The following is a 20,184-nucleotide window of genomic DNA, read 5'->3' as shown; positions in this document are numbered from 1 at the left end:
TAAAAGCTCTAAGGATTGATATTTAATGAACTGTGAGATGTAAATCAATGCACAACAGCACAGGTAAAGCTTAAAATACTAGGATAACATTTATATTAAAAATAATTCACCTACAGATAATACAGTCTAGTGTTTATTGTATGTTATGGAAGGTACACTTGAATTTCAAAAATTTAAAACATATAAAAAGTGGTTAAGGGCTAACATTTTATCAACATGTGATAAATGTGTAAGAATGTTTATTATACAGCAGGGTACAATGGTAGTGTTAATGCCAACAGGGCATCACAGAAGTTAGTTTAAAAAAAATTTCCACTATGCTTTATACAAACACCACCACTTGCAGTTGTTTAAGAGCATTGGGAGAGGATCGCTGTCTGTAGGATAAGCAGTCCTATAACATTTTTAATGTTAGATAGTGTCATAGTATGCAGATCAGTGAACATTTCAAAATAAAACTAGAAATGCTGTAATTACTTCACAGAAATGCACATCCAATATTTGTCTTCAATAAGAACAATAGGTACAAGTTTATAACTCTCCCTATATGAAATAATTTACACACAGATGAAAGCTACTCTGTCTAAAATAATCACTAAATACATTTTTCTTCTGGGAAATAAACAAGCAATTTTTGTGTTGTATGATCAATATCAAAAAAACTAGCAGAAGTAGTGTTTTTAAAACATAACTGGTGGTCTAAAGTTAAAAAAAAAAAAAGGAATGAGAAAAAAGTTTTTCCATGAATGTGCAACCTAAAATCAACCAAGCTTACGTTGTAGTACAACCATATTAAGAAACTACTGTTTAGGAATACAACTTTATGGAAAAAGTTTATAATTCACAAAACTGTTCGTCAGGCCATAAAGTAAAACAGCTCCACAGTTTACAGATAAAACTGAGGCCACACAGATGCGTGCTATGTCTTAGCTCCAGTAAGCAGATACTTAGGCAGAGGATGTAACACTTTGTTTGTAGACAGCATGATATGCATTTCTCAGCAAGACGTAAGGGAAACAAGACTCCAAGAGATCCATTGTCAGGAACGGAGACTCCTGCACAATCTGAAAAGTACCAGAAACACAAGGTTTTGCAGAGAGAGCACCTTCTACTGCCTGCTACTAATAATCTGTTTCATGTAGATCCTTCCAGCCTGCATCCCACCACCACTCACATATTTCACAGCCAAAATAAATTGCACAAAGTTTACAGCGGTGTTTCTCCCCTATGTTTAAACTCACTGCTTCTCAAAGCAAGTATTTAGCTTTCCTATATAAATAGTCATCTTCCAGAAGATACTGAACACTGAAAGAAAAACCTCTGAATAAAGAGGATTTCCTCTACACACTCTGAACACTGCTTCTTAAATGTGACATTTCATTTCAATATTGTATGTATTAAGTGCACCATGAAAATTATCTGGACATGATACAATGTTCTAAGCAATACAGAATGATGGCAAAAATGTGTGCATGTTGGGGTAACGGGAAAAAAACCCACTCACATTGGAATGCCAGGAAGAGCCACACAAAAAATTATTTCCACTGGTTTGTGAGCTACAACACTCAAGGTAGGACCCAAAACCCCCGGTTGAATGATGCAACATGAAGCCTATTCCTTAAGTTAGTAGCACAAATAAAACAGACAAATGCTCACCATGTCTAGTAGTAGGTAAACAGATTCTCGGTTTCTTGTAGTAGTTTTGTCCGTCTCCTGGCCAATCTTCAGTAGACTGGATGATGCAAGCTACATAAAATGAGTATTTCAAAGCAATAAATAAAACATTGATGGGCTTCTGCTATTTTGTTACACAAAGCTGATGGACTCTGGATTGTACTAATAATGACAAAAGAAAGTAAGAAATCCTGAGCATATGAACCATCACTGGGCTTTAGTCTCAATGTGCCATATTGGCTTATTCCTAGAAGTGTTTAATAAATTACATACACTATTTTAATATAAAAAGTGAATTCATTTATTGCAGAGAACTTTTTTTTGTAATCATTGGTTTACAATTACAAACTGTCCTGAAATCAATGACAGAACTCCCAGCGGATCATGATCTCACTTCTCTGTCCTTTCCAATATACATTTCAACTTACTGCATTTTTGTAAGGTTTAAAGTGATTGAAGTTTTTATTGCTTGAATTTTTACCCATTTTGTGATAGAAGGAGTTTTACTTGCTAAGCTATGTTGTTAATTAAAGAAATGTCATCCTAACTTTCAAGTTTGAATAATATTTTATCAAACCATAAGCAACCTTATTATCCTAGTTTTAGAAGATATCCTAGAAACTTCTAACATGTACTTAGGTATTTACAAGCTCAGGATCACAGAATACAGTAAAATACTTAATTTGCAGATGCCTTGATACCCCATTTTTTCATGCCTTACAGAAATTTGAAAGAAAAAAAAAAATCTTTCAACTTTCAGATGTACAATCATCACACCAAGCAATGCCAATGTGCCTAAAACACATGCTTATTAGAAAAGGATTTTAATTTAAAATACTAACTTTAAAAATTTAACTCGGCGTTCCTCTTGAAAAAGTTGTCATGAATCAATTTGTAATATGAAGTCAATATGTATACTTCAAAAGATACATAGTACATACCCATCAGTATTAAAGAACCTCCTAAGTTTCTTCATATTTAATTAACTTGGACAGGAAAGCAGATCATTTTCTGCATTAATTTTTTTCTCAAGAGAAAAGTTTTTCTTTCAGACTAACAGTAAGTGTCAAAAAAGAAAGATTAACAAAATATCTGAACTATCAAGTCATAGTCTGTGCAGTGAAAGCAGTGGTCTGAAAGCAGTCCTTAAACACTGAAAGAATGCAAGCATACCAAAAGTGTTTTAATCACATGAATCTATACTGGGTTCCTTCACTTGTCAAATGTATGCAATTTGATACAACCATTTCTCTTTCGTGTTTTACAGCCAACAGTTGCATTAGACAAGGACAATGACCACAGGGGTTTTTTCTGTTTTACAAAATGCAGTCAATTTCCACAAGTGAAAGATTCTTTTAGTAAAAAAAAAATTGTTTCTGTGAACTTCGAGTTACAGCATGTTACCTAAAATAAATGGGGAGGGGCTTTTTCTCCCCATATTTTAATGCCAAACAGAAAAATCAAAACCCACTTAAAATCACTAGTGTTTTTTTAAAAATTAAAGTGATGTTGCTGTTTCAGCCTTTAGTTTCCTTCAAGTAATGGCTAATTAAGAGCCACTTTAAATCTTTTATTTCTACTCATGCAGCACACCAAAAAGTACTTAAAACACGTCACCATGACCTAAAGACTTCTGATTTTTTTCTAAGCATCACTAAAGATTTCAGTAGCTTTCATCTTCAATCTACTCTGAGGAATAAAAAATTTCCTCTTCCCAACTAGCCCTGTACATGCTGCTACTTGGCTGTTCCTGTTTAAGATGGGCAGGTGTGTCAAAAAGTACAACAAAAAGCCACTCTGAAGTTTATTTTACTTTTTCAAAGAAGATAACTTACTAAAGTATCCACCACATCATGGGAAAAAGTCAGCTATACAAAATTTTCATTTTATATGCATTGCACATTCTTTTTTCCAGTCATGGGCCACACAATGTCAGAAGTGGTATGTGCTAAAATACTAAAGATTGTACTCCTCTAACTTTCCAACATCCCACACAGGTATCTAGAAAGAACTACTGCAAAATTTAATCTATGTATAGACTTCTATATAGAAGCATATAAAAAATATGCTTCTCTCTTGTGCACCAAAAGCAGATTTGTATGGAATCAATTGCATTGCATCCCAAATCAACAGTACATTTTAACAAGTAGGAATGAAGTTATACATACAGCCAAAAATTCTTTAAGACGGTCTTCAATGCTACCCTTGTGGATGGTAAATAAAGCTGCAGCAATCTGATTGATAGCTTTTGCCAAGCAATGAATGTTGTTGCAATGCCCTAAACAAAAACATACACAAATCACCTCAGCACCATGTTTGAAAAGGACAGTATTCTTTGGCAAATACCACCAAAGACTAAAGAGACTTGCAACAATGAAAGAACTTTTAGCATCTTGTACAATGAGAGCAAGGTACTTTTCCACACTGAACTTGCCAGCAGGAAAGCCACCGAAGTACAGATCTCCCTTCCAAATCCTAATGTTTGCAACAACCTGAGAAAGATACCTGAGGCTTTTAGAAATAAGGGACATATTGGAAGTTTACCTGGTTTCTACAAAACTTAAAGGTGTTAACACTTGACTAGGCCAAAAAGGCAAGCGTAAACAAGATTTTCACAAGCTAATTGACCATTTCTTTCCCCCTCTGTGCAAATGAACATCTCATGCCCAGACAGTATTCCTTGAACAGATCTACAGGCACTCAAGAACAAAGGTGTTCCATTGTTAATTTTCATACATAACATCTTGCCTAAAATTCACCCAGGCTTCAGAGCTCTGGAAGGTGGTTAAATGACACCAGTTTTCAAAGAGACCAGAAGACCTCCTTCTCAGTAAGTCTGATATTTCTTCCAAGCAAATTAAATCAAATACACCACTTTACAACAAAATTAATAGACACTTGGGCAAGTATCTTGGAAAAGTGTGAGCATATGAAAAGGAGGTGATCTTTGAAGGAGTTATCAAGTACTCAAGCATGCAAACATGCTGATTCTTAACTTTTTTTTCTACCATTGTTGAGCAGTGAGTTCATATTTTCATTCAGTCATTTGTCATAACTCCAAGTTCATGCTCAAATAGTGAGGTCAGCTGGACCCCATCACTCCACATGAGAAAAAACCATTTTTTTCTCCATGTATATCACTATTGTTACTTAAAATTAATTTTAGCTGTCAATTTACTGCCCAGTTTACTCAGTATCATACCTCTCTGCAGCTCTTAACTCCTCTAATACCCTCAACAACTTTACGTGATATATGAATTTTCTCACCTCCCTCTTCAATCCCCCCATTTAGGTGGTCTGTGACTATGCTGACTAGTAGGTCCCAGTGAAGATCCCTGTCGATCTCCATCAGCAGGGCCCCCAGATTTGATACTCCAACTTTGTCTCTTATTTTTATGTGAACATCAGTCAAGAAAATCTGTCCTGCTTAGTTCTGATTCAAATTTGTATTTGTCTTTGAAGAGGCTTGTTTTATTAAAGTGACTTCATTTTTATGTCTCAGGCGTTAGAAGAAGCATCAACAAGGGAATTCAGTACAGGAACTATTGTCGCCCAACTTGTAACAGGTTTCACGTATTTAGAAAAGAACTATGGCTCTTGCAGACCCACTTCTATTCTAATGGACCCCTTGTTCTATTCTACCCTCTAGCTGACAAATTAGTTCTCTAGCCAAGTATGTGACTAGCAGTTCAGATTCCATACTGGAAACAAAAGTAAAAGTCTATCAGACTTTGAGCCTTTATCTGCAACTAATGGAAGAAACAGACTTGATCTTGAAGTAGGCTACAGCGGTCCAAGCACTGTCTGTATTTAGAAGATATGTCTTGCCAGATTAGAAAGCTGAAACTCCTTCAAATCTGTGACTTGTTGATGGATTAATTCAGGAATTGTCCAGGGAATTTACTTCATAAAGCAGCATTTATTAAGTTCACATTCTGGAAATACCATTTATATTAAGTGTTTCAAGCCAGATGTTCTACAATAAGGGTAGAACACAAGAAAAAGTAGTATTATGCAAGGAAGGCAGGAATGACAAGGTCTATTCTGTTTGTTCAGTTATTTCTATAGAGTGAACATACTTTATGTATACCTTTTGCTAGATTTTCCTCTCAATAAAAGAGCCCACTCACTAAAGAATTATGTAATACATAGGCCATGTCTCACAGAATCAGTAGCAACTCCTAATATGGGCTTATTTGAGTGCAAGATGTACTTCTCTTCAGTTACAGTTTCATGTAATCTATTAACAGTACTTACTTTAGGAACTCACTTCAAAACAAGGCTTTGCCTGACTTCATCTTCAGAGTTATTTAATGTAAAGGAAACCACATAAACTGGAATATTTAAGCTACATGATATACAACAGGCAGAAGATAAGAATTATCTGTTGTTTCAGCCTGCTAAGAACATGATCACTAAGAGGGTCTTGGAAAGAAAGGAAGTTTGAGGAAGGCAAACCTGCCTGAGCTCTAACCTGCTAGAGAACCTGTAGCTAGTCTGACATATTCTTAGAAATTAAACTATAGAGGGGTAAATGTGAAAATATAATCACTAGTAAAACTTCTAGTAACATCCCCCCAGCAAGCCATACAGGTTTTGAGACTCTGAAGTTGGTAAGATCCTTTGAAGGAGAAACTGGTAGCAGGAAGTGCTTCCAGGGGATTTCTTTTATAGAATTGTAACTAGGTAATTTTTAAGAGACATCGTCTTAACAAGCTCATTTGCTGGATAAAGAGAGTCAACCTGATTGTCTTCAAACAAGGAAGTTTCTACCCATGCCCCTCACCAATCACATTAGATCCCTGCTCTTGCCTACATTCTGAGCTTTTTATTCAAGCATCATGACTTCGAATAAGCTTGCAAAGAGCAGTAGAAATACTACAAGAGAACAGATAACAGGGAACAACTCTGCAGTTTACAGATTGTTCTCCCCATTCATCAGAAAAAGCTTTTAACTTGAAAATTCTTAAGTTTTCAAAACAGTATCCAAGTTCTACTCATACATCAGATTTATCGAACATTTTCCACAACTGGAGAAGCCTACACTATCTGTTTTGACTTGTAACTAGAGGCAACAGATCCCTAATCATTCAAAGCTGAAGAAAAGTCTGATTAATCCCATGTAAAACAACAATCCTGGGTCTCTAAAAAATGTGATTTGCATACTACATTTAAATGATACAGAAGGCTTTCAAAATTTATGGTACTTTCCTGGTACTTTAAATTTTCAGAAGCCAGTTCACACTGACTTTGTGAGTTACAATTCTGAGCAATTTAAAAATAATGCAACTTTAAAATAATTAGAGAAAACATGCATTCCAGTGAATGGAAGCAGTATAAACATGGTCTTTTACGTGAGTCACGTTACACATTACAAAGGAATTAGTTTGAACAGCTGAAAGGTGACTTTTGTATGTGTTGGAACAGTATTGTCTGTCTTTTTTCAACTTAAAAAGAGAAAGAAAACTTTCATGGATTACATGCAAAGAATTTTGTTGAGGCAAAGATTATTTTTTGAAAATAAGAAAGTTGAACTATTGTGTAGGAAATAATTCTGTTCACCACTTACACTTTCGAGATTCTGTTTTCAAAACTCTATGTTTGTCAATATGAACAGCATATTAAATACAGAAAAGACACCTTGCATGACTGGCCCAATGCCAATATAAAGATTACTAAAATATTAAGTCTTATTATGCTGTATTATATTAGATAATAAGTATCACACTAATTAACACAGAATGTGTGCTCCAACAATTCCACATTGGGACAAGACTGCCCCCTGCAGTATCTGAACTGTTCTGAAAATTTCAAGTACCAAACTAATTTTTCATAGAAAATTAGTCAAAACTCTCAAACGAGAGTTAAGTAAATGTTTTTTAAAGTACTTTCAGAAGAACTTGCCCGAATTAAGGCTAACTGATTTTTAAATTTGTTCACTATAAAATTTAATTAAATATTAAAGGCAAAATGTAATTAAATATTAAAGACACTACCAAGACTACTGTGAGAACAGCATTCACAGCAAATATAGAGCTGACTCTACATTACCTTCGATGGCAGGGCTATACTGAGACATCACATTACTAGCCAAAGTTGGCAAGGAGACAGCCACGAAGACCATGAGAAGGCAAGCAATTTTATATTCTTCTTCTGGACTAATGTTTTCTAAAAACAAAAATAATAAAGTTCTTTAATTAAAGAAGTAATATTGAAATATTTCCTCTCAGCTGCAGGTAGATTAGAATGTTTGACCAAATTGAAATTTAGAGCAAAATCCAACAAAGTCAATGTTTGTATTGTGAAAAGAAGAATAGTAATTTTGTTCTTGCCAAAAGACACAGACTACAGCTGTAAAATGTCCAGTCTGTTATCTACGAGAACAAAAAAAAGCAGCTGCCATGCTATAATTTTTAATGATTCAGTTACTAAGTCTTTAATATGATGAGCAGAATAATAATCTTTTCATGCTGATATAAATCCAGTTATTGCTCTAAGGTGAGAAGAGCGTCTCTTGCACTCTCCCTTTGGCAAATGGAGCAGAAGGTGATGGTGCACTCATGTCAATTCACACTAAAACCTTGTGCTTACAAAAATAGCAGCATCATCACACCTCAGCCTAAGATTAGTTTAAAAAAAAGTCAGCAATTGGTGACATACAGAATTTGTCTCTACGCAAACAGAATAAAAGCAAAATATTTCAAACTCCAAAGGTAGCAATCAAAATACAAGATCATAAACAACTATGAGAATATACAGAAATTCTCTGTCTTGTTTACCCAGCTTAAACATTTCATGGCTGTACCACAATGAAAATAATCTATTTAAAATGCCATTTTAGATAACAGATGTCTTACAAAGATACACTTCTGTATATTATACATATAATGTAGACAGAACAAATACACTTTGGCTTGCCTTTTTTCAAGTGCACAAAGAAACTGTGCTTGGAACTTAAAATCAAATATTGAAATGCCCCTCTCAAAATAACTACTATTGAAGCAAGAAAAAACAACTTAGGCAGAGCATTTAAAATATTCATGATATTTTAATATCTCTGATATTCTAACCTTAACTATCCACAACATATGGCAGTGGGGGAAAGTATTGAAATTCTCAGTAAGGAAGAAAATAAAAAAAGCTGAAGACCATCAAAAAACACTTAGGAGTCTTAATTAATGTCTTTGAACATGCCAGAGTAAACAAAACTGAAAAGCTTAGACAGCAGTGCCTTAAAGCAACAAAGAGGAAGCATGATACATGTTAGTAAAATAAGCATGTTAATTCTCTATGTTTTCCTTTGTAAACTGCATGTTAACACTTGTAGGACACACTGCATTCAGCTCCTAATGCTTACTTAGGTGACAGATTTGTTACACATCTGAGCAACAGAACTGATCGAGTTGTTCACATGACACTCTTCCTGTCATTGTTCCTAAATTACAGCAGTGTTCACCATTAAATTCCTTCAGCACCCACCTGTTATCCTTTTCTAGGTCAGCACATCCATTCACATGTATTTGAAAAGATTCTCAAGCTAACAGCAGTAAACAGGAGACACAAGTAATTCATTATCTTATGCCATTTATGAAGTTTATTGAATGAATACGAAGGAGTCAAGATATACAAGTTTCCCCCTAGCATGTTAAACACTTCTCTTTTTAACATTTTTACATTGGAACTTCTTACCTGATTTTTGGGATGACAGTGCTACAACCAAGGCAGGATCAATCTCACAAGGCAATCCAGCAGCTGATGACAACTCGTATACATTCATTGCCACCTGAGGACCAGAAGAAAGACAACACTGAATGCTTTCATGCAAAGATGATGAACACCGTTTTTGCTGTCACGTTAAAATGAGTTTGAGGCACTAAGGAATTTCAGAGATTTGGCAAATACTGGACAGAAACTGTAGACTTTGTTTGTATCTAACCTCCACTGAGCAGCGGGGTCTATACTTTGTGCACCAGATTGTAATTTCATTGCATCAGGCCAAACAAAACTTATACTTTCCCACATTACCTCCAAAGCAACACCCTGACTTTTGATTAGCTGTTTCTACATCTTTCTTTGATGTTCAAAAGAAACTAACATATTTTCTCTACCAGATCTAAACTACCAGCTAACATCTACAAATACAGCATTTTTAAACAAAAGCCAAAAGTCACAATCTGGTGAAAGAGAGTAATGCAGAAATCTTACAAGATGCAAGTGTTATACAGGTTCAGTGTTCAGTGACTCCAAACACCAAAAATTAGAGTCTAAGTGGTCACAGCACTTGGAGGAACTAAGAACATCCTCAAATGTATTCCATTTCCCAGCCTATCCCAGGATGTCTCTTTTGTTACCCTTAACAAGCATTTAACCATGTTGTTTTCTTTTTCCCATTTATTATTTCAACGAAGTTTCTGAAACCATAGTTCAGATGACTCTCTGTAAAAGCAGGTCTACACCAAATACAAATGAATAGAGGAAACACTAGCAATGTTGTACTGCCATTAGTATTTGAGAAGTTTTACACTTTTCCCATAAATTCTCATCATTGAGCAGCTCCATGTAGTGAATACTGCGTTATCCTTGTGTGTTCCAGCCTGGCTACCAGAGGGCAAGCTTTGATACGAAAAGCATATAATGCTGTTTGCATAGTCCTGCATGACAAGAATTACAGAGCACATGGACAGTGCATGGTTCACAGCCAACAGGCTCAAAAGAATCACAGAATCCCAGAATGGTTTGCAGAAGGGACCTTAAAGCCCATCCCATTCCATCCCCTGCCATGGGGAGGGACACCTTCCACTATCGCAGCTTGCTCCAAGCCTTGTCCAACCTGACCTTGAACACTTCCAAGGATGGGGCAGCCACACCTTCTCTGGGCTGCCTGTGCCAGGGCCTCACCACCCTCACTGTCAAGAATTTTTGCCTAATATCTAACCTTAACCTACTCGCTGTCAGCTAAGAGCCATTCTCCCTTGTCTTGTCACTACATTAACAATGGAACAAATGTAAGCCTGTTTCTAAAAGCTTGTATAGACAGCCCTAGAATTTAATATTAAAAATATCCAAATAAAAGGAAAAGAAATTCTCATTTTGACAGTCATCCCAAATCACAAGTTTTGGGAATAGTAAAATAAAAATAACATTTCATAACAAGTATTCATTTCATCAACAGCATTAAAGCTATTCATACTTTGCTTGGTAAATTCAGTACATAGGAAAGTACTATGTTATTATGTCCTAAAATATACCCAATTGGGCAATTGTTCCAATCCATTGTACAAAATCTTGTAAAGATCTGTCTTTTGACATGCCTTTCAGGAAAAAAAAATGCTTGCCTTATTGTCCCAAAAGAAGATTTTGTTACCTATAGTTGCTTGGCTGTGTGTGACAAGGCCAGAAGAAAGTTCAGACAATGAGCTGCTGATGATTGTCCACAGGGCTTAATTGTTAGCAGCCTCACAGAACAGTCCTGGCCCTTCCAACAAGCTGTTTTTCAAGACAAAGCTCTGGCAGAGTTGCGGGTAGCTCATGTTAAGAGTTTCCAGTATTCTATTGGACACTATGGACAAGATTGCCTAGGTCTGGGTCCTCCATGCACAGTCCTCCAAGATTATGCAGACTAGCTATGAACTCTCCAACAAGTCTACATGGCATCACACCACACCATAAGACATGACATCTGCAGTTGGTATCATGCATATGCCAGCATGGTGGTGTTCACCCACAGCAGTTAGAATTTATTTCAGACACTTAAAATTAAAAAAACCACACAGTAACACACAAAATAGGTATATTAAAGAATCACAGGAGAACTACAGCAGAGACAGAGAAGGCCAACAGCCAAACAGCATGAGAAGCAGAAGGGAATTGGTAGTGCTATGTGGCAAGAGCCAGATACCAGTCCTCAGTGGGGTTTTATGTCACAATATATAGCTTTCTTTTTCTCCATCCAATTATTCCAGTGACTGTAAATTATCTGTTGACTTCCAGAAAAGAAGCAGCAACTACTACACTTTCTCGTATCTGCTGATACTAATGAATTCAGTGATGTCTTTGGAGTGCCACTAAACTGTTTCAAATGATCTGTTATCATTAGCTTAAAAACATTAATGGTAAAATACTGTCTTCAATGATTACTGTTGAAGCCTTTATCCCATCCTACTTTTCATCACTTCTTTGATACCAGAGGGTGTAAGATGCTTTCTGAAAAGATCAAGCAAAGTAAGCAGTGAATTTCCTGTCTCATCTCTTCTGGAGGCTGATTCCTCAAGTTCAATAGTGTATTGAACATAATGCTCTGGTGATCAATGATTTTCTCCACAACTACAGGTGGGAATTTTAGAAAGACTTTTCTTGATAAGTGCAAAGGCAACCTCCATCATTTTAATATAATTTTTACCATAAGGTTGTGCATTTGAAGTTAATTTTCCATTGCATTTCCACAGAATTCCTCTGTTGTGGTATAAATGTCAATATTTTCTGGGACATCAGACATTCATGTCTGGTTTATCAGCATTTCAAGTTTCAAAGATCATGTGATTATATTTTGGAATTAAATAGCATACATGTAAAATTTTAGTAATTTTAACTGAAAATGAGCCAAAATATAACTGCTGAACTGTGTCTTCTGAAATCATGAAGCCCACAACGATGGACCCTGAACTTTTAAAAGGAGAAGGATGTTTCTCATTTAATGAATTTTCATACACAGAGAACTTACTTTCCTCAAGAGTTAGCAGCAAAATGTGAACTTGAAGTTCAGGGATAACAACATATTCTGGCCCTTAAAAGTCATATTTTGTGCAAGAGCGGATTTCTAAAAGTTATTTCTGGGAAAGTTAAAGAGATATGCATTGTATATCCCACTGCACATTCTCTACAAATCGAACTGCTGCAATACCATTAAGCAGCTGAAATCATTCACAGACTCCAAGATGCAACAAGAAATTTAAAACCCTGCTAGACTTCAGCTACTGTGCATACATGTCCAGAAGACATGTGATGTGCCAACAAGGATTTTTGGATAGAAACATACTACTATTCAGAAGTAAGGTACCTTATTCAAGCTGCTAACTTTTTTTTCCTCAAGCATTTCATACATTAAGTTCACAAGAATTTTCAATTTAAGGTCTAAATCAGACTTGTAGCTATTACACACACAGAGCTCCAACCACCTACACAGAGTCCTTGAAATATTTTACCAGTTGTACTGCTCACAGTATGAAGCAGCTCAGCATTCTTCCCCTTGACATGTTTTAACACTTGAAAGACCTTGCTCTCAAGTCTGTGAAAGTTCTTGAATGTGATCACAGGCAGATAGAGACTTGTGCTTATCCTATCTTTGGTTGTGATTTTTTTCCCCAGAAAATTAGGAGGCTGCAGATCCACAATTACTAAACTCTTAAGAAAAAAAAAAGAAAGAAAAAAAAGAAAAAGGTGGTCTTTGTGTCTGGATGTTCAACACTAAGCATGAAAAGTCTTGCCCTTTACATATTTTCAGTAAACTCCAAAATTACTCTATCACCCTTTCAGCCAAACATTACCTTCATGTCAGTCTCTCTTGGAATGTGATCTTTGAAGTCCTCAATGGAACTTACAAGGAAAGGAATGTGGTAGGATAAGACCTAGGAGACACAAAGATATACAAAATGAGAAAAATTACTTCCCATTTTAATCATCTGTTAGACACTACCATTATTTTACTGGCCTTAAATTAAGCCCCTTTTTAATGGGTTTTTATTTTATGCATTTGGATTTTTTTGTAGATTTAAGACATTAAAGCCTAAAAAATGTTTTCAATAAAGAAGTGAAATAAAAGCCTTTTAAGTGAGTAAATACAGAAAACATGATCTAAACTAAATTTGATGTTTTAATGTAACACTTCTCTGAACAGTACTCAAAAAATAGATTCCCTCACCCCAAGTTGCAATTCGAAGTTCAGTTACAAAGTTGTTACTGTCATTTTACCCACGTCAACCTTTAAAGAGGTACCATTCCTGAACAGTGAAGCTTTAACTATCCTATCATTCCATTAAGTTAAATACAATGAAAATTATTCAAAACATATTCAGTTCTTTCTTACATCTCTAAGTGCTTCCTGTGCCAATGACCGAAAAGACAAGATAACACCAATAATTGTCATTCTCTTCAAAACACTGTCAACAGCTGAAAAGAGAACAATGGAGAAACTGTTGGTGTTTACAAGCTCAATTCTTCAAATAAGAGAAACAAAATATTTAATAAAACATTGACAAAATTTTTAACAAAAAAGGTACTGAAACAATGGCATTCCTTAAAAGAGCCAAAATAACCAGTGCTAAAGCAGGTTTTTATAGCTGAATCCAGAATGGGACTTCCAGTAGAAGACTATCACATTTACCACTTCTTGGAATGAAACCTAGTATACACAGCTGACAGTACTGAATGCTAACACTAGTTCTGTGCTTTCTTGAGGTGAAAAATGTCTCTTTATTGTAATTATTTTTGTTTCTACAGCTATGTACCTGGCTTCTAGATTACTGCTGCTACAGCTATATATTATCATCCCTGAAATGATGCTCAAAGCTCGTTACTACTATTGTGCCTATGCACCAAATAACACTGAAATCTCACTTTGTACATGAGAAGACTGGAAAAGTTTGAAATGATCCATCAGTTTGTATGAGCTCATGTCCATTTTGCTGCTTATGGATAATCAACACAGAGAAATCAATTATTCTCATTTTCTTATTGAAGACAAATATGAAAAATAACTCTGTATCTTTAGTAGGATCTTGTTAGTTACCCACATGATAATCTTTTAAAGAGTGCTGCCATCTGCTCTGGCTTGTCAAAGCTGGTCCTCATTTGTGTTAGAACTTCAACATTCTCTACCACAAGTTTCTGTAAAGAAGCAAGGATTCATGTCAGCTATAGATTTCAGCATGTTAACTGGATAAATGCCTAATTTAGAACATTTCCACTTTGCAAAAAAGCAACTAACCCCATGGAATACAGATGTACCCACTGTGTTCTTAACGGGACTACAATACCAATATTATCATCAGGTACTACTATACACAAAACCAAGCTCTGAATCAAAAAGCAGAGGATTAGATACCCCTTAGAACACGATTTTTGTATTGAGCAATGTGTACCACATCTTAAAGCAAAGGAATGTAACTCAATAAAATCAGACAATATGTCCTCGTGCCACTTAGCTTTTTAGAAGAAAAGTAAACAGATTACAATAAAAATGAAAATTCACAAAGTAATCCATTCTTTTGGATTGCTGCTTTCACTAAACATGCTGAAATTTAATGTTGGTAAAATTGAAAAATGAAATCAAGAGCGGAAGTCAAATTGTTAAAATTTGGTGCAGTTTACTTGAAATTTTCCTCCATTATAATATAAAATAAAAGCAAAGACATACCTCCAAGTCTCAACACCTTAGCCTGAAATAGTTAAACACAAGTGCAGTAGTTTTCATGACAGTTTGACAAGAAAAAAAGAAAATTTGTCTGTTTCTAATTTTTAACAGCTCTCATACATGCAATTTGTAACATCAAAGGAAACATTGTAACTTTCCTGAAATAATTCTCCAAATATGTATCAGATTAAAATTCAAATTACAGAGATTGCATAATCACATCTCTAAAATGTCAGATCCAAATTTCCTGATAGTTGAGGCATGTAGACTATGCCAAGCTGTATTTTTAAACTCTCATCAAGCAAAAAATAGGTAGTTTATTCTTATAAAAATATTTTTGCAATCTGAATGCTAAGAACCCTATTTCTGAAAGGGAAAAGTGATTCTCTCTCTTCAGGTAGAGGACAATCAACAGCTAAGAAAATGTAGATCTTTTGTGTTCTTCTGAACATTGAAGGAAGTGTCTCCTTCTGTTTAAAGAAGACTTCAATCAATGCTTTGTATGCTAAATGATATCAAGGTAAAAAAAACCTGAAGGATGGAGGGAGAAACCAAGATATTCTGGATTGAGGGAATAATAAAATTATTATTAATAGTTTTATTTTTCAAGTGGATGTGTTCGAATCCATCTTAATTACCAGAGGAGGCAGCAGGAAAAATTATTATTCATAAAACATGTAGGCCACTATAAGCTTGGAACATGATTATATACAGTTCATAAAATGTAAGAGACATACCTGCAGGAACCTACTGCTGAGGATCCAGGAACTGCTAACCTTTGATAGTTTTGCTAGCTGCTTTAATAGTTTTATTTTATTTCACTTCAACCCACAATAAGAACAAGGCAAAACACAGCCGCTGGCAAGCAGACAGATCAAATTTCTGACTAAGTATTACTGTGACCACAGGAGAAGGAAAAACCAACACAATCTATAATGCTGCTATGAAATAAATGGTGGTCTGTGTTTACTCCCACTTCATTGTAAGTAGCCTCTGCAAAGCAGATCTGTCCAACAACTGCACTGTGTCATGATCATGCTATTTCCATTAGCTTGAGTCTATTCACAGTCCATCCACTCTCCCTATTTTCTTATTTTCAGTTAAAAGCATGGAGAGAAATAAGCTATACAAAATGCACCAAACTAACCAAGAATCTTTAAGGTCTCTTCCCTTCTGATGCCTAAGCTTTTTATTTATTTTTCATACATTTGCAGCTTTGTAGATTACTAATGCATAGCTGTAGATTCAGTACTTTTCCTACACTTTTCCCCTAGATTTTAGAACAGTAAGGTAACCTTGTAATACATGCCTGAAAATACTGTTTAGTCTTATTGTCAGGAAGAAGGCCTACAAGAAGAACAGTTTGTTTTCTAACCAGAATCTCAAAAGTTGTAACAAGAAGGGGGGCAAAGAAGCCCTTGGACCAACTCCAAGGGGTAGACACAGAGGTGGGTTACTGGGGCAACTGAAGCTCCTATTTGATGTACCTGTTAGATATCCGAATTAATTAACCTTATAAAATTGTAGAAATCCAATGCCAAGTGTGCCCATCACCACCGGGACACTTGGAAGCTTCCATTAAAGGTCTGCTTTTTACTTTACTATTCTAACACTGTTGCAAGGGTTTTTTCTCTTTTGATTATAGGCAACACTTCCAACCCAAACTATTCAATGACTGTGAGAGGAGGGCACAAGTGCTTGCACATGACACACTTCTATGCTGAAAGCCAAAGCAAGACTGGTTTGCACAGAAATCAAGATGGGCAATTTTAAACCAACCAGTGTATCAGAACTTGGCATTTTACTTTAAATCCCTCAAAGCTCTCCAGAATGCAAGACTGAAGGCAATAGCCCATGCACATTGTTACTCAGTCAAGTTTTCAGCTTCACAAAGAATAAACAGCATATTAATTTAAGATTTGAAAGGAGTAGGCTGGAATACAGTTCAAATAGTAACTTAAATAAGGCAATCTTCCCCTTCTTGCCACAGTCTTAAATTTCAGATATAAAACTGACACTTGGTCCCACTTTGCAAGAAGCAAAGCAGGTATGTTGAACCCTACTTGTAATAAATCCCCCATTCCATCCTCTTGTTGCTTTCTTCCCCCAAATACAGATGCTTCTCAGTGCTCTCTTGCTAAGCCAACTATCTCAGCCAAAGAGATGAATATTTTATTACTTTGGTTTTTTCTCTAAATATGTGGTCATGCACATGTGGATCTACATTATGCTCTGCTTACCCTTAGCATTATCAGAAAACAACAGATTTCAGACACAATTTGAAGTTGTTTTTTAAAAAATACACACAACTTACAATATAAACTATGCTGATTTTGAGGAAATATGATGACTCCTCAGTAAGTGCACAAATAGTACAGCAACACCTGCCCAAGGCCTTTGTGCTTCACTTGAAACATGACAGATGTCACTTTTTGCATAGCAAGGAGTTAGAGAATCTAACCTTAAAACCACACCATTTTCACCTGGAAAGCCTCATGCTCCAACTCAAAAATTAGAATGGCCATGAGGAATCAATTACCCTGGCAGACTGGGCACTTAGGTCAGGGTTGCTGCATGTTCTTAGGCCAGCTTGGAAAGCATAAGCAGCCCCTCTTCTTAAGTTGTGACAGTGCCTGAAAGGCTTCAAATCTTTTGATCATACATCCCAGCCTTTCAGCAGCACTGCAATTTAGGTGTTTACAAAGAAAACAAGATCCTTGAAAGTGTGGATATATTAAAACAGGATATATTAAAACCACACACTTCTAAAGGTCTGGTATGCTAATAATAAAACATTATTGAAGAAAAAAAAAGGAAGTTCCTTAGATCTCTTAGGTATGTATACATGTGCTTTTTTAAAAATACAGCATACTTGAACAGTTACAAAAAATTCCTTAGTTTAATCAGTGGTTAAAAAACCTGAAAATTATGAGACGTAGTAACAACTTGGAATTAAAGTTGGAAATGACACTAAAAGAACAAGTTGTATGAAAAACAAATCTATGCCAATTAGTGACATTTTAATAGTATGACTATCTGCACAAAGTAGTTAATTTTATTCTATTTATTGAAACCTCTTTCCAGAAAAAGTTACACAGGTACCAAGTGGTTCCCCTGTCATTGTCTGCTGTTTTGAATATACACGACACTAAATTCCTTGACATGCCCCCATTTCCAATTTTTTCATTGCATCAACTTTATTATTTGTTTATGTTGCTGTAGATGTGAGGTTTGCTTATCAGAACATGAACATTTATAACAATTGGTTACTGTTGAGCCAGAGGGAAATACATATGTAAAATTTAGGAAAACTAACAAAGAAAAGAAGGACCTGAAGTCTTTCATCCATGTAAACGACACAATAGATGTCAAACACACAAACACCCATCGTTAAGAAAGTAAGTCCTTATAGATTACTAATCTATACCAAGACAGATTTGAGATTTTCCTGCAATGTTTGGAGAGTCAACAGTCTTGGGTAAGGGCTTCATGAACACCTGAAGATCTTGAAAAACATTTCCCAATGATGATAAAAAGAGGCTTGACTTCTAACTTAGAGTATCTAACACAGAAATGAACAGAAAAGTCTGCATAAAGTCCTGAACATTCAGCTGTTGAAGAATGTGAGATACATACATACTACCTGTACAAACTTACTACAAAAGACGAGTAAAATTCACAGCTCTAACCGTTTGTTTGATGCAGTCATTTTAAAAAGATGGCATGCAGAAACATAGGTATTAAACATCCTAAAAGAAGCCTAACCAGAAAACTACTGCCTTCTCACCCACCAGTTTCCAAGGTTACCTTAAGCTCAGCAACCTGGGAAGAGATGTGCCACATCAAACTTTCACTTAAGAACTTCATGCCATATGGTCCCAGAAGTTCAGAAAGAGCTCTCATTTCTGAGAAATAAAAGAAACTGTTATACTTTAAACATTCCGTCTTCATTTACTTGCAGCCCATCAAGTATCTAGCATGGTGTTTTAAGTACAAAAATATTTTACCCCAAAATATAATTTTAAAGACAAGAATTTGCACGGTAGAACCGAAGCAGTAGTTACCAACACATCATACACCCGTCTCTTTAGCTTAAGTGCAATGCTACTTTGAATAGGAAAAGTGAGACAAGAGGCAGCATGAATAAATGGTACTTAAAATACTACTGAAAACTAACAAATGTTAACTCTAAGAGTTAGCTTTTATTTCAGTAACTGTGAAATAACTGTTGCTCTGAGAGTTGCTATTATTCCAATTACTCAAGCAATACAGTAACTGTCTTTCACAAATATTAAGTAGAAATATCGAAGTTTACCTGATATATCAGAGTATTCCTCAGCATTAAATGTCAATTCATTTTCTGTAGGCAAATTCACAAATGCTTTCATGGCTGGGAAATAGGCTATGTGACCATTGCTTACTTGCCGTAGCAAAGTTTCCAAATACCTTATGAGAAAGAGGAAAAGTTTTAGATTAAAAGACATATGTTCGTGGGTACTCTACACAGATAAAGTACAGTTGTGTGACAAGGGACAGCAAAGGCCATTGACTGAAGTTTTGTATTCACAGTTCAACTGATACCTGCATTTTACTCTGTATCTCGTCCTAGAAAAAGTGTAAGAACTTTGCCAGGAAGGCAAACTTTAAGCTGCTTTTAACAGGTATTGAGAGACATAAACATATCATGTTGGAAATTTGAGAAAATTTAAAATAACTCCACTTCTCCAATTGCATATTTTTTATTAAACAGCAACAAAAAATCTAAAAAATTTGTAACAAGCATTCATATAATTACTTACCAATTTGTGTACAGACTGGTAATGGTTGGTTCACCATGACTATCTAAATGCTGGGTTTGCTGAAGCAGAACATTGTTAAACACTCGTGTAATGTCAATTTGTACATAATTTTCTATTGACTGGAGGACTGTCATATAGGCTCTTACACTGGTCAACAGCTCCGAAGGCTTTGCAATCTCTTGTGTTGCTTGGTTATACATAGTCATTCCAACAATCGACCTTTTAGAAACAAAAGGATTGGAAACAAATAAATTAATTTCTTAGTAAAATTCAACAAACATGCAGCTATAAAGATGATTTTAA

At 35.5% G+C, this 20,184-nt stretch overlaps 1 protein-coding gene across 7 annotated transcripts in view; it reads right to left on the bottom strand.

Moving 5' to 3' along the window:
* Positions 1-20,184, bottom strand: part of NCKAP1 (NCK associated protein 1) — a 59,833-nt gene continuing 39,649 nt past the window's right edge. For 4 of the 7 annotated variants that reach the window (XM_085065643.1, XM_085065645.1, XM_085065646.1 and 1 more), the window contains 10 exons: positions 19,882-20,100; positions 19,398-19,528; positions 18,890-18,987; positions 14,463-14,556; positions 13,757-13,839; positions 13,218-13,298; positions 9,364-9,457; positions 7,726-7,842; positions 1,657-1,746; positions 1-1,064 (listed from right to left, as the gene is read on the bottom strand). In XM_085065643.1, coding sequence (XP_084921769.1) covers positions 835-1,064; positions 1,657-1,746; positions 7,726-7,842; positions 9,364-9,457; positions 13,218-13,298; positions 13,757-13,839; positions 14,463-14,556; positions 18,890-18,987; positions 19,398-19,528; positions 19,882-20,100 — 1,237 coding nt within the window. In that variant the 3' untranslated portion in view covers positions 1-834. Of the gene's footprint in view, positions 1,065-1,656; positions 1,747-3,842; positions 3,953-7,725; positions 7,843-9,363; positions 9,458-13,217; positions 13,299-13,756; positions 13,840-14,462; positions 14,557-18,889; positions 18,988-19,397; positions 19,529-19,881; positions 20,101-20,184 lie in introns of all 7 variants that reach the window. The other 3 variants (XM_085065644.1, XM_085065647.1, XM_085065649.1) reach the window with 1 other exon arrangement.

This window comes from Lichenostomus cassidix, chromosome 7 (assembly GCF_008360975.1).
Source record: "Lichenostomus cassidix isolate B80296 chromosome 7, HeHo_3.0, whole genome shotgun sequence".
Classification (NCBI taxonomy): Eukaryota; Metazoa; Chordata; class Aves; order Passeriformes; family Meliphagidae; genus Lichenostomus; species Lichenostomus cassidix.
This window is presented reverse-complemented; position numbering and strand designations above follow the sequence as displayed.